The sequence below is a fragment of the Aythya marila genome (genome assembly GCF_965140915.1).
Source record: "Aythya marila genome assembly, chromosome: 25".
NCBI classification, from domain to species: Eukaryota; Metazoa; Chordata; class Aves; order Anseriformes; family Anatidae; genus Aythya; species Aythya marila.
The window spans coordinates 4358021-4372048 of NC_139066.1; the positions used below are offsets into that span (position 1 = coordinate 4358021).

The 14028-nt window shown below is 60.8% G+C and overlaps 1 protein-coding gene across 1 annotated transcript; it reads left to right on the forward strand.

The window, feature by feature from the left end:
- The first annotated feature begins 1369 nt into the window (after positions 1–1369).
- Positions 1370–11779, forward strand: TNS4 (tensin 4). Its single transcript, XM_082778824.1, has 12 exons — positions 1370–1929; positions 5384–5813; positions 6027–6433; positions 7258–7344; positions 7638–7757; positions 8012–8104; positions 8346–8423; positions 8584–8652; positions 9825–9993; positions 10356–10424; positions 10552–10578; positions 11063–11779. The coding sequence occupies exons 1-12, from the start codon at positions 1422–1424 to the stop codon at positions 11190–11192; spliced, it is 2187 nt and encodes a 728-aa protein (XP_082634950.1). The 5' UTR covers positions 1370–1421; the 3' UTR covers positions 11193–11779.
- Positions 11780–14028: the final 2249 nt, after the last annotated feature.

Genomic DNA, 14028 nt, shown 5'->3' on the forward strand with positions numbered 1-14028 from the left:
CCCTCGGCGAGCTCCCGCTGCTCGGGGTGCCCCCGTTCGCGGCGAGCAGAGGCTCCCGCGGGGCCGTGCAACCCACGGAGGGCAAAGCCAGCACCAGCCCCGTCTGCGTGAGAGCGCTCAGCACCGTGCTCAGCAATTAGTCACCGCTTGGCAGGCGTGCAGGAGCGGGTGAGCGCCGCGTCCGCCGCCCACGAGCTGCCCGGCAGCGATGTGTCTCGCTCCTAATCCTCTGACTCCATCCTTAATCGATGCGAGATAACCGGGCGGATTAGTCAGCCTTTCAAGACTGGAAAGGGCAAATATTGGAAGAGGTATAGCCCACTGTTTGCGTGCGTTACGCAGCAGATCTGTGTGGGATACGAAGGGGAGAGCCCCGAGCTGTAGGGTTAGCTCGTTTCTGGGATGGTTGGTCAGCAGCTCTGGACATCCCCCTGGTGCTGCCCTTTCCAGGGATCACCGAGGCCAAGCAGAACCTGGAGGCACAGAGAATGTGCTCAGCTTTTGTCACTGAGCACCGTTGTGCTGTGTTTTGGCTGCCATGGTGGGGACGGAGGAGGCTGGATGGGTTTTCTCAGCCCGAGACAAAAGCGTGAGGTTCCCCCAGCACACTTGGCGGCAGCGAGTTTTCGCAGGAGGGGGAATTAAAAATACATTCAATCTAAAACGAGGCCAGAGAGCATTCAAAACATGATAGCAAACACTCCCAGAGCAGCTCCCTGACTGAGGAAGCCCCACACGCAGCCCTGGGGGGCTCGGCTCGTGGCGTCCCAGCAAAGAAAACCGCAGCCTCGATTCACGCCCACCCGCGGAGCATCGCTTCAGCAGGCAGCGCCATCCTGCCGGCCTGCTGTAAGCCTCCCCGGCGTGGCTGGGGGTTCCCTCCTTGCCCTCGCCTCTTTGGGTGGCTTCTGAGAGCCAGGACCCCTTGCCGGGGCTGTCGGGCTGATGCTGAGCTTCGTTGCTTGCCACGAAAACAAGCGCCGCGCCACTAAAGCAGAAGGCGTTTAGTTTTTCAGGCTGCTGAATCCTGAAAAGCTGTTGCGAATTAAACCTCCTTGCACTTGCCCGAATGTGCCGTGACACCGCAAGCGGAGGGCTGGAAGGGAGTGGGAAAGCGAGACCAGCATGGCTTGGTTTTCCTCCGAGCGGGATTCCAGGTTCACGCTCCAAATCCCCGCTTTTATAGACTTTTCCACTGAAGTCGGCTCCTGCCCTGGGCATGCCTTGTGTAACCGCTCCTCTCTCCGCATTCCTCAGATTCTTCTGCTGCTGGAGACGCTGGGCTGAGGGAGAGCCCCGAGGTCCCTGGGGGAGACGGGCACGTGGAAGCGCACCCCGAGCTCGGAGACGCAGAGGAGGAGGAGGAGGATTTGGGAGAGGCTTCCCCTGGACTCCAAGCTGCCAAACCACAGCGCCGAGCCATGTCACAGGTCATCCAAAACCACGTGCTGCGCGTTGGCCAGACCGTGCACATCCCCTCGCGGGAGGACAGCAAGTGCCTGCACGCGGCGGGGTACGCGGGCTGCTCCGCGCTGCCAGCGTCCTACTGCTACTACTCCACGGGCAGCTGGGCTGACCCCAAGGCTGTGGGGTGCCCCAAGGGATGCCTGGTGCCTGGCGGGGGGCTGTATGGAGCCCACCCTGTGCTGGAGCACTCAGCTGGAGCTCAGGGGCAGCAGGAGGCCTCCCCGGAGCGAGCCGGGGTCCCTCGCCAGCCGCCGCAGCAGCAGCAGGGGGACGCCGGCACGGAGCCTGACGCGCACCTCGGCTCTCCTACCTTGGACATTTCGATAGAGAGCCTCAACAAGCTGATCCTCGAGATCGATCCGACCTTCCAGCCGCTCATGTGCAAGCCGGTGAAGGACACGGCCCAGCCCGCTTCCCAAGGGGATGTCACGGCCACCAAGAAGCACGAGCCGGAGGTGATAGGTGAGGCAAGAGGCGCTGCTGGCGCGGCGGGGCCACCAGGGCTCAGACCTTGTGAGAGCTGCTCACGAGAGGTCCGTGGGGCATGGTAACATCCCCCTGTCCCCAGAGGGTTTGGTGTTGTGTGGGTGTGCTGCGTCCTGGCATCGGGGCTTGGTGTCAAAAACAGGCTTTGGGTACCCAGCTTCAGTCTGGTTGCTTCTGCAAGGTCTCTTGTCCAGCTAGCTCAACAGGAGCCAAAAGAACAGCCTTTAATCCAACCTGATATTTCTTTCCCTGCATTTGGAGAAAACACTTCTCATGAATAATGGGGCTCTCAGAAAGCTCCTGGTCCACGTTGATGCCATCGGGGACCAGAGACGGGCCCTGACCACAGGAGCTGGTGTCCATACGTGCCCGACCTCACAGCAGAGCCCTGCTTCTATGGAAGGGCAGCGGAGCCTTTCCCTGGGTCACAGCGGACCCGTGGGACATGAGGATTTGAAGCCAGATTTCCAAAGCCCCGGGCTAAGCTACCGATGGTTACACAACCATCCTAGTTAAATGTTCCCCGTCCTTTTGCCAGGGAAATTCTTTCTCCAGGGCTTGTGCACTCCTCCGGCAGCACGCCTGGCATGCAAAACGCAGAATGGCAGCAGCACAGGCACCCACCTCTTGCTGCTCTCACGCCTGGGTGCTTTGGGAACGCTTCTGCATCGCTGCCATCCCCACATCCCGAGCTGTGCCGAGTGCTGCGGCTCCTGCTGTGCCTCCCCTGCAGTGTGTGAGCCACTCGGCGTGCTGTGCACAAGGTGACACAGGCAGACAGGGAGCTGCATGCTGATGCTCACGTTCCGGTGTACCGGCTGCCGGAGCACACATCTGGGATGTGTTTCAGTGCCTAAAGATGCCGTCTGGCTGCCTCTGGAAGGCCTGATTGCCCAGCCGCGTCTTTAGACGCCAAAATACCTTGAGAATCTGTCTGCAGCCCTCGTTCCGGAGAAAGGTCAAATGAGAGGATGTTACAGACAGGGAAAAAAAAAAAAAAAAATTCTGTTCTCCCTGATCCCTCGTGGCTACTCCTGCCCAAGGAATGTGGGGTTGGGGGAGGACAAGGTGCATGACATCGGGCGCGGTGAACTCCAGCTCGGGGCAGCCGATAAGCCGGAGCCTGGCGGTGCGAGCGCGGTGCGGGGCTTTGGGCGTTGCTGAAGCAGCTGCAGACTGTGCCTCCTGCTCCGCCGAGACACAAGGGCTGGCCTTGCAGATAAAGTGCGGTGACAAAGTGCAAGTTCAGCCCTTTGCTCCTCCAACGAGCACTTGGAGGAGACCTGGATGCGTCTCCGCGACGCATCGCGCTCGGGGGCTGCCGCCCGAGCAGCTCAGCAGGTAGCGTGCTGGTGGTTTTCAAAACCTGGCTCCGAGTGTGGGACTGAACATCTGGAACTCTGGCCCTGAACTCGGTGGGAAAAGCCTCCCTTCAGCTTTCATTTTCTTTTTTATGTGGACTTCCTGGTGCTGCATTGCATCCCTGGCAGCCGGGGGAGCGCCCACGGTGCCCAAGCGTGCGCTGCCGTCCCCTTCCAGCCTGGCAGAGGGGAGCACAGAACTCAATCAGTTGATGCGAGGGCTGGAAGGAGGTTGATGGTGCCCAAGGATATAGGAGAGGGGTTTGTTCTTCTCTGCTGTTTCCATAACAGACACTGCAGCAATTCCCAACAGCTGTCAGTTGCCTCTGGTGCTCACCCTTCGCTGGAGAACCAGGGAGCAGTCCTCCTGGCTCGCGTGACAGCCAGCCTTGGTGCTTCTGGTGCTTTTTGCCACTCCCTGATGCTGAAAAACTTGCCAAGATCCTGATCAAATATTTGAGGTTTAGCCACACCTGATAAGCAGGAGCCTCGGCAGGAGGCACAGGGCCCCGCGAGCCCAGCGCGGAGGCGTTTCAGTTTTTATTTCTTTAAAGCGCAATGAAAAGCCTCATTTATTTTCCCCTTTTGAGGGAGGCTTTGACAAAAAGTGTCCGGCCAGGAGCCTGCCGTACATGCTTGCAGTACGTATGCTATGTATACTATGCATATATACGATGCTTTTCCTGCTTTTTTTGGGTGCTCCTCGCATCACGCAGCGGCGGCAGCGCTGGGCGAGCAGGAGCGCAGGGCAGCAGCGAGGCACGGAAACTCCGCTGCCGGGAGCAGCTCTTGGGTGCTGCGGCAAAATGGATTTTCCCTCTCCAAGAAAGGGCGCGGGGAGCCTTCCCGAGCCCCACGGCGGAGCAGGATTTGGGAGCTGCAAACAAAGCCGGGCACGTTCAGACCAGACGCGAGGCGCGCGCCGCGAGCGGGGAATGTGACGCACCCGGGAGCACCCTCCCTGGGCGGGCGGCGCGCTCGCCATCACTGCGAGCCCCTAGAGCACGGCTGCCTGTGTCTCTTGCTAAAAGCCCCCTCCGAGCTCAGCCAGAAGGTTTCTCTTGTTCAGGGAATCCCAGGTGGACAGCCCTGCGCAGGGAGCCCTGAAACATTTATGACGTTTCCCTCTTGGCTTAAAAGCAACGAGCCTGAGCGCAGCCTGAAGGGCCTGGGGGGACCCCAAGCCCTTCGAACCACGTCACCCTCGACAAGCAGCCCCTTGCTGGGGGGCTGCTGCTGTTATATGCCTTAGTTTAGCTTCTCTCCTTTGTACTCTGTGCACCATTGGCAAAAACAAAGCAGTTTGAAGTCCTGGCAATGGATGGAGGTGTTGGGGGGAGGGGAGCATGTGCCAAAATAGCGTGGTTCAGGGCTCTGCTCACCCTAGGGCTCAGCGTATCCATGGCTGCTGTGCACCAGGGTGCTGGAGTTGGGCTTCCCCTTCTGGCTGTGAGTTTTGCTGAAGGTCTTGGAGCACGTGGAGCTCCATCAGAGGCATTATTTTTAAACAAAGGCAAGCAAAGGGGCTCGGAGACGCGCTGCCAGCCCGGCCAGCCAGCCCACCCCGTCTCCTCCACACAGCGAAGCTTTGGAGCTTTCCACGGGTGAGCAGGGCCAGGCGGGACGGGCACCCCCGAGCCTGATGTCACCCCGGGGAGCAGCCAGATGTTTTTCCCTTGAGTCAGGTACAAACGGAGCGGCTGCTGGAGGAAACACCCGCCGCCCACGGCAGGTCTCGGCAAGCGCCGGCGTGCGCACCCGGTGAGGGGGGAGCTGCACGGGCAGACGTGGCCGCACGTAACCCCTCCTGCAGCCCGCCAGCACCTGGGTGGGACACCACGGTTGGGTGTCGGGGCAGAGATCGGCCCTCATCGGGTCTCCACGAAGGCCGGCGTTGGTCTGTGCCTCCCGTAGAGGCAGCCCTGTGGTGTGCGGGGAGGGGGCAGCACCTCGGCACCCCCTGGGGATTGTGAACCGGAGCCAAAACGGACAGGGAGGTGAACAGAGAGGTGTGTAACGAACCTTGCTCGGGCACTGAATCATTAACAGCCTCCTCTTTCTGCCTGCAGACATTAAGTACATCGAGATGACGCCGGCCAGAGCCAAGTGTACCGAGGTGCTGCAGGGCTCCTCCAGCCCCTTCTCCAGGTCCCCCCAGAGCCACGGCTTCCTGCCCCCGAAAGGAGCACCCAGAGGCAACTACACGAATGGCAGCGTCGTTTTCTCCAGCCCAGCAGGGCCCGAGAGCCCCAGGTTGGCCCCCCCGGGCTGGGCTGGCTTCCAGAGCTGCAGCAAAGCCTCGGAGAGCATCGCCGTGCCCCTGCACTGCGCGGCCGGCCAGCAGGACAGCATCTCCTACGGCCCCGGCGCACTCGGCACCTCGCCGGGCTTTGACAACTTGCTGAAGCCCGTGCACGTGGTGAGGGCTCAGCAGAGGACCAGCGGAGTCTCGCAGCTCTCCATGAGCCCCAGCTCGGACACCAGCTACGTCTTTGGGAGGTGAGCACAGCCCCACAGTCCTGTCCTGGGCTGGTGATGGGGGTGGAAGGGGGCATGAAGCTGGTACCTGAGTAGTTTCCTGAGACCTTTTCCCACCTCGGGGTGGGAGCTGACACCCAGCAGGGCTGGCGTGTGGTCTCTGGACTGCTCCATGCATCACACCCCAGCCCAGCAGCCCCCCCTGATCACCTTCGCTCTGTCTCCCCCCTGCAGCAACACCCACTCGCTCCACAACGACGACTCCGATGCCGCCTGCCCGTCCCCTGCCGGCTCCATGGGCAGCCCCCAGCCGCCTTCCCCGGGCATCAGGTCCCCCTCCGGAGAACCTTTCACCCTGGCTTCCCACCAGCCCAGGGCAGCCTGCTCCACCAAAACCAACGCCAGCCTGTCCCAGAAGGGGCAGGCCAGCAGCTGCCCCCCCTCCATCCTCAACTCGGCGGCCGACATCCCGGTGCTGCTGGTGAACGGGTGCCGGGAGCAAGGAGATGCGTCCCCCCGGTTGACCTCAGCCTCTCCAGCCTCTACCAAGCAGAGCTCTCCTCCCAGCCTCAGCCCAGTTTCGGGGCTCGGTGGCATGAACAACGCGCTCTCAGCACCAGCTCTCTCCTGCGTCGCCGACAGTAAGTCCCCTCCTGCCATGGGGCAGCTCCTGGGGAGGGGGAAGGAGCCCTAAAGCTGCTGGGAAAGGGGGATAAATGCTGATTTCTGCTCTGCGGGTGATGGATATAAAGGACACGAGGTCCTTGCTGGAGCTGGAGAGCCTCAAAGTATCCCCATGGTGTTGCCGGGCTCTGTGGGGGTCTCCAGCTCTTTGGTGACCCTGCACCAGCCATGGGGTTCCTCCCGTTGGCATCGTGGGGCAGGATCTGGTCAGCTGGAGGCGATGCGGATGCTCTTATTCATAACAGCTGAGAGCAAGGACCATAATTCTGTCATTTTGTACTCATTTGTGGGCCTGGAAGGGGCGGGGAGGAGGGGTCAGGGTTCCAGTTCGCTCTGGAGGACATCTGAAGATACCGAGGTTTATAAGGTCCCCCATTCAGGGGCAGACAATAGGGCTATTGTGCTCCGGAGGAGATTAGCAGAGGCAGCTCTCGGGGCAGAGGGTTTTAATTGGGATTCTCATGGGAAAAGCAGAAGAGCTTTGTGGGTCAGATCCTCCGTGGGTGTAAATCCTCATGGTCCAGCGGACTTCTGGGCAGCCTGGTATGGCCGGGAGGGTCATCTGCTGCCTCTCCGTGCTCCACCACGGCCTGCCAAGGATAATTACGTGGAAATGAATCATTGCGAGGAGTGGGGAGGAAGCTCTGAGCAAAAGGATTGAAAATCCGCTTCAGCCCTGGCCGGCTCGAGGGAGAAATCCCTCTGCCAGGGCTCGTCCCTTCTCGGCAGCGTCCGCTGCGAAGGTCCTCGTGTCCCCAGCTCTGCCTCCCGTCCCTTGCAGGTCCCCACGGGGCTGGCCAGCCGACCATGAAGTTTGTGATGGACACGTCGAAATACTGGTTCAAGCCGAGCATAAGCAGGGACCGAGGTGAGGCGGCGAGCACGGGGCAGCCCCGCACCCAGAGCTCCCCGGAGGAGCTCGGCTGTCACCCCACAGTGACTCGGGGAGGAACCCCAAGGGCCCTGGGAGGTGCTGGGTGTGGAGAGAGCCAGGATGGGTCTGGGGGGCTCAGAACTCCCCTGCGTGCCCCTAAAATCTAGAGAAAGCTGCCTGGCCCTCCTGTTTGTTTCTGGCACTGCCGGAGAGCATCAGCAGGGCGCACAGAGCAGAACGTGGGGGTCCCATTCTGCTCCGCTGAGCCCCTTTTGGTGCTTTGACAGCAATCCAGCTGCTGAAGGACAAAGAGCCAGGCACGTTCGTTGTGCGGGACAGCACGTCGTACCGGGGCTCCTTCGGGCTGGCCATGAAGGTTCCCGGCTCTCCATCCGGCACCCAGACAGGTACAGGGGCTCGCTCGGGAAGGTGGGGTTGGCTACGGGGGTTGAACCAAAATAAGCCCAGCTCCACGGTGCTGAAACAAGCCCAAAAGGTTCAGAACATGCCTGGGTGGGAGATGCAGGCAGCACGATCTGTGCCTGCCCATCTCCTCCCTGTGCCAGCACCGGCTGTGGGCACCCTGGGGACCCCGGGGTGGGCAGGGGCGCAGCGGCCACGCTCACAGTGGTGCTGACACTCTCCTCGATGTCACTTGAAGGTGAGGACAGCAGTGAGCTCGTCCGGCACTTCCTCATCGAGTCATCGGCCAAAGGGGTGCACTTGAAAGGAGCCAGCGAGGAGCTGTATTTCGGTAAGGACAAGGAGCTGTATTTCGGTAAGGACGGGGCCGTCACCAGGAGCGGGGCTGTGCCGCAAGCCAAGCCCACAGGGGTGGGGGAGAGCCCTCGCCCTTCACCACGATGCCCCCAGACAGCTCTCCTGCACCCTGCTCCCTTCTCCTGCGGTCATGGGGATGCTGCTGCCAGAGTTTGCATGGGTGGGGGGATCGGTGGCGCACGGCCCCGCTGACGGGCAGCTCTGTGCTGTTGCAGGGAGCCTCTCCGCCTTCGTGTACCAGCACGCCATCACCCCGCTGGCACTGCCCTGCAAGCTCTGCATCCCCACCCGAGGTAAGCCACCGAGGCGCAGGGTGCTGCGGGAAGAGGGGGGGCGACCCTCCGGTGATTGCTTTAAGCGGCGCGAGGTTCCTGAGTCCCTTGTGTCAGAAGGAATTTCGGCAATGCAGCTTTGGCCCGTGGATGTCAGAGCTCCCGTTTGTTGTCCGTGCAGATCTCGCTGATGAAGACAGCCCTGACTGCGCCCCGGAGCCCGCGCTGTCCCTGCTGAAGAAATCTGCTGGTGAGGAAAGGAGCAGGCACGGGATGGTTGAGCTGGCAGTAGTTCGAGCTCTGGGCACTCACACATTGGGTTTAGTCCCCACGTATCGAACACCGCCCTTGATTTTTGGGCATCAGCTCTGACACTGCTCCCAGCTGGAGCTGAAAAGCTGTCGCTGCAAACGTGCCAGCACCCCAGTGCCCTGTTACAATGCTGCTCTCCTGGCTTCATCACCAGGCTGGGGGTGCTGCGGCTTTTCTTCACGTCCTCAGATCGTGAGCCCACAAGGCAACATGATCTTCCTAAACAAAGGACAATTTTTGTCCTCATGACAGTGAAGCAAAGCTTGCAAAGGCAGTTCTCGAGCTCCCGAGGCTCATAAAAGACCCCAAAGTCTTTTAAATTAGCCCAGTTTTAAGCAGCTTCTGATTTCTAAGCCTCTCTCCTGATTCCCTTCAATCAGGGCACTGAACATCTGGAGTTTCTCAGGGAGGGACCGGGCATTTCGGGGCTGCTGAGAGCCACTGTGGGGTTACGTTGATGTGGGACCTGGTGGGAGAGGTGCTGGGGGAAGAGGTCTGGGGTCTCTGCTGCCCTGGGGTGTGCAGAGCCCGGCTGGGGGGGCTGCAGGTGAGGACAGAGCCACGGGGAGGATGCAGTGCCGACGGGTCATGGCGCAGTCACGGGAATCGGCAACGGCTTTGTTTTGCTGGAAATTCTGGAAAATCAGTTGGCAAGCTGCAAAGTTTAGCTTGACCCAGAACGGGGCCTTTCAGCAGCGCAATCAGCCCGAAATGTCATGTTTTAGGTTGGCCTTAAGCTGTTAGCTGGCTTGGGGTACTTCTGCTTTTCATTAAAGGAAATATGTAATAAACAGAAAAAGAAAAAAAAGAAAAAAAGAAAAAAAAGAAAAAAGAAAAAAGCCAAATCTGACATTTAGAAACCAGAAATTAAATGCTCTGACTTTTAAAACAATTAGTACAAAGGATTAGAGTAAACCAGAATAAACTCGCGAAGAATTTCTGAGTCACCCCATCTTTCGTTTGCATCGCAACAAATCTGACCCGGGGACGTCAGCCCCGCTCTGCGGGACGGTGCCTCCGTGCTGGGCATGGGGAAGTGCTCGGGGGGGATGTGGGGGGATGTGGGGGGACACGGCCCCGTGCTGAGCCCCCTCCTCGCTGTCCCTGCAGAGTGCAACGTCCTGTACCTCAGCTCGGTGAGCATGGAGACGCTGGCAGGGGCGCCGGCCATCCAGAAAGCCATCTCCTCCACCTTCGAGCTGGAGACGCTGCCCACGCCAACCCTGGTCCACTTCAAAGTGACGGAGCAGGGCATCACGCTGACGGACATCCAGAGGAAGTAAGGGCTGCGGCGGCGAGGAGCAAGGGGCAGGGGCTGGCGGCGCACGGCACCGCGGCTCCCTCTGGGCGCACGCCGCCGCCGAGCCGCCAGCTCGCAGCGTGCCCGGAAAATCTGGCCCGCGAGGACAAACCCGTGTTGCAATCGTGGGCTGGATTGGCCCCCGTGTTTGTAGCAGGGAGCACCAAGCTGCTCCAAATGCAGCTGGTGGCGCTGGTCCAGGGGTCCAGGGGCTGCGCCCCAGATGCTTTCTTCCAGCCTCCCCCCCCCCGTGGAGAAGCGCTTGGATGTGCACGTGCCCGCTTCCCCCCCCGGCTTTGCTGGGCCCTTCCCTAACGCCACGCTCTCCTCTGTCCCCGCAGGGTGTTTTTTAGGAGGCACTACCCCTTGGCCACCGTCAGGTTTTGCGGGATGGATCCGGAGAACAGAAAGTGAGTGTCTGAGAGGGGCAGAGCGGGGCGAGCCCCCCCGGCGGGCACAGCCCTGCAGCCCCCCGTGTGGGTGGAAATGAGTGAAGTGTCACTTTTCTGAGCAAACCCCGTTCTCTCCTCCCTCCAGGTGGCAGAAGTACTGCAAGGCCTCCAGGTAAGCGCTGCTTGGTGCAAGGCTGAATGGGGGCACCCAACCTGGGCGGCCCCAGGACCCGCGCTTACAAACCGGGGGGGGGGCGATGAAATGTGGTGGAGGGCTGAGATTTGGGACGGGGGGGAGGCTTTGGCTTTGCTCTGCGGGGTGAGGTGGGGAGCTCAGCCACACCGCTGGGCTCTGCGCCCCCTGAATGGGACCCCCCACCCAAGCCCCCTGCCCTAACCAGCGGCTCGCTTGCTCCGGGCTGAGGAAGTGAGCTGATATCTGGCTTTACCTTGCGCTCGAGCAATGTTTCACAGCTGGGGAAGCCTTGCCAGAAAAGCTTCTCCCAGCTGTTTTTCTTCCAAGCAAACGTGATTGGGGAGCAGGCCAAGGTGGAATTGCTGGAGCCGGGATCCGCGCGGCGGCCGGGGCCGCTCGGAGCGCATGCCTCTGGATCCCTGGATGCGAGCTAAAGGCATCTCCCTCTCCTTTCCCCCAGGATCTTCGGGTTCGTGGCCAAAAACCAGACGGATTCGGAGAACCTGTGCCACCTGTTTGCAGAGTACGACCCCGTGCAGCCGGCGTCGCTCGTCATCGACCTGGTCAGCAGGCTGCTGCCGGGCCTGTAGGGGACGGAAAGAGGGGACACTGCGGGCTGGCTGTGCCCCCACACTGCTGCAAGGCTGCTTCCTCGCCTTGTGCCGCCTGCAGGCTGCATTTCACTGTTATTTATACATTTGGTCACGTTGAGATCTCGGGTAAAGACTTTGTCCTGCGTTGGGCATGGACATTTTTCCCCAGTCCCCCCCCCTCCCCAAGGCATCCAACGGGAGCAGCGCGCGGAGCCGTGCCCTCCGGGAGCGAGCGGTGAAGCAGGCAGCAGCGATCGCCCTCCCAAAATTATGCCACCAAAGGGGGACAGGGGACACCAGGACAGCACCAGCAGCATCCCCAGATGGAGCTGAGCTCCCAGTGCAGCACACTCAGTCTTCATGTCCCCTCCCCATGGCGAGGGGAGGTCTGCGGGGCCCCCCTCATGACAGCAGAGCAGCGTCAGGAGGCAGCTCTGCAAGACGAAGTGCATGAAATCACCGGGCCCAGCCAAAAAATCCTGCTTCCCTCAAAGACCCAGCAGCATTGATGGGCAGGAACGTCAGCCCAGCAGGGGTTTGCCTGCTGCTGGTAAATTCTCTTTGCTCTTTTTTTTTTTTTTTTTTTTTTTTTTTTTTTTTTGCAAAAACAAGAGCTTCCAGGCCACCTCAGCACCGCGGCCGGGCTGAGAAGTAAATGTTGACATTTTCATGACAGTAAAACATTGGGGTTTTTGGAAGTGACCTGCCTGAATTCGGGCCAGATCCTCGGATGACGTAAATTGGCGTCGGGCTGTGGAAGTCGGTGCTGCTGTGATTTACACCAGCTGAGGCTCCGGCTCCTGCCACGGCGGTGGAGCGGGGTGGCTCCAAGCCCACCACGTAATCGTCTCCCCCCCAGCACTTGCTTCCCCGGTACCTCTTCCCTGTGCTAATTTCAGAGCGTGTGCTCAGCGACCCCGCTCGGGGTGGTGTCAATAAACCAGAGGTTCATTTATCTGACCGCAGTCGCTGCAGTGACTTTGGCAGCCGAGGGCTGCGTTCGGCTGCCTTACGCTGCCCAGCCCATGTGCGTATTGCTCAGAAAAAGAGCCTGCCATCCTCCAGCAGGACTTTGAAACAGCACCCAGCTGAAGGGGCAGAGGTGAACGTAGCTGTAGGAGTGATGAGAGCTGCAGCGTGGGGCAAGGGGGAGCACACCAAAGGCTTTGGCACCCCCGGCTGTGCGTGTGGCTGAGCCCTGAGCTCTCCGTTCAGCCCCCAAAAATGTGCAAATATCAACGTCAAGGCTTAAGGGCAATAGCCCCGGGATGCTCAGTGCTGTTGTGCATCCCTCAGCCCCTCTGAACACAGCCCCTGCCCTCGCCACCCCCCCCCCCAAAACTCCAGCACCCCCAGGAAGGGCTCAGCAGCGCAGGATGGGACCCGCTGCAGTGCGGGCAGCTGCCAGCAAGGGGCCCCAGCACGATTCTGTCCATCCATCTGTCCGTCCGTCCGTCCTGCCCATCAGCCAGGAGCCATAAAGAAGGGCCGAGCCGCCGCTTCTTGCCGAGCTGTTCTCATTAAGCTGCTCTTAATTACGGCGGTGACTGCTCACCCCCGGGACCCCGCGCTCGGTTATGCAACCTGCGAGCGAGCACCGCGCAACTCCCCGTATTTATGGCCGTGCGGCTCGCCATGGCAGCGATAAGCACAAGGGGAACGGGGAAATTCAGAGGCTTTGGCTTGAATTTCAATGCGTGTGAGCTCTGCTGCTCCGTCGCCGCCAAGCCGGGCCCCCTCCGCTCCCCTTTCATCCCAAATCCCAAATCCCAGCTGCGCACGACTCCGGTAACAGACCTGCGGGGTTTATCGGCTTTCTTGGGGAAGGGGGCACGGGTTGCTTTGCCCCATTCAAACCCAGATCGCTCGGGGACAGGAGCAGGCCTGGTTCCAGGCACCGTCTTCCACATGTGGAATTTTTCCTTCGCCGAAAACCCTTTTCCAGGGAAGCGCAGCGGGAGCACGGGGCCGGGCGCTGCGGGGGGGAGTTCAGCCAAAACCACCTGGATTTAGGGGAAAAAAACAAACAATTCTCTGAGCTCCTCATGGTTTCCAAAGTTTGTCCCAGGCTTCCTGGAAGCGCAGCTCTGGGTTTTGGATCCTGGGTCCGGTTCCAGCCGTTTTGTAACAAATCCAGACCCCGTCCTGGCTGCGGCTGCAGGTTTCTACCAGCGGTCCCTGGCGCACGATGCTCAGCGCGTGGCTGGGCTGCCCCCAGCAGTGGGGACAGGATCGCCCCGTGCCCACGTGGGGGTGACGCTCGGAGCCCTGATGCAGCTTCGTGGTGGCAGCGGGGCAGCTGCTGGGGATTTCTGTGCAGAAACATCCTCGCCCTGTGCGGGTTGGGAGCGGGGAGCAGGAGCCAGGGTCTGGATGGGGCCAGGCTCGGGGTGTAATCTGCAAAGGACGGCGAGGCTTTTGATTTCTAACAAAAGTCCATGTGCTCCCAGCTGGGCCGATTCCTTTTTCCCCTCTTATTGCTCAAAACAAGGATTTAAGTGAGGGAACAGCCTAACAAAGCTTTGGAGATGGAGCCGCTGGCACGGGGACGGGGCAGGAGGCTCCCCAGCGCCCCGCGGCCGCCGCCAGCTCTGTCCCAGGGGTGTCCGTCGGGCTGTCCATCCGTCCAGATGTGAGGGGAAGGGGAAGGAGACTGCCTCCAGCTGCTGCAGGCAGAGAATGGCTGCACCCCGGGGGTCCCCAACACTCGTGGAGGGCGCAGGAGCATTCAGGAAGGGGCAAAGCTGCAGGGCACGGATAAGCCCCAAAGGAGAGCCGTGGCCGCAGCCGTGCCGGCGCTGGGCTGGGGCGCTGGGCCGAGCTCCAGGAGCGC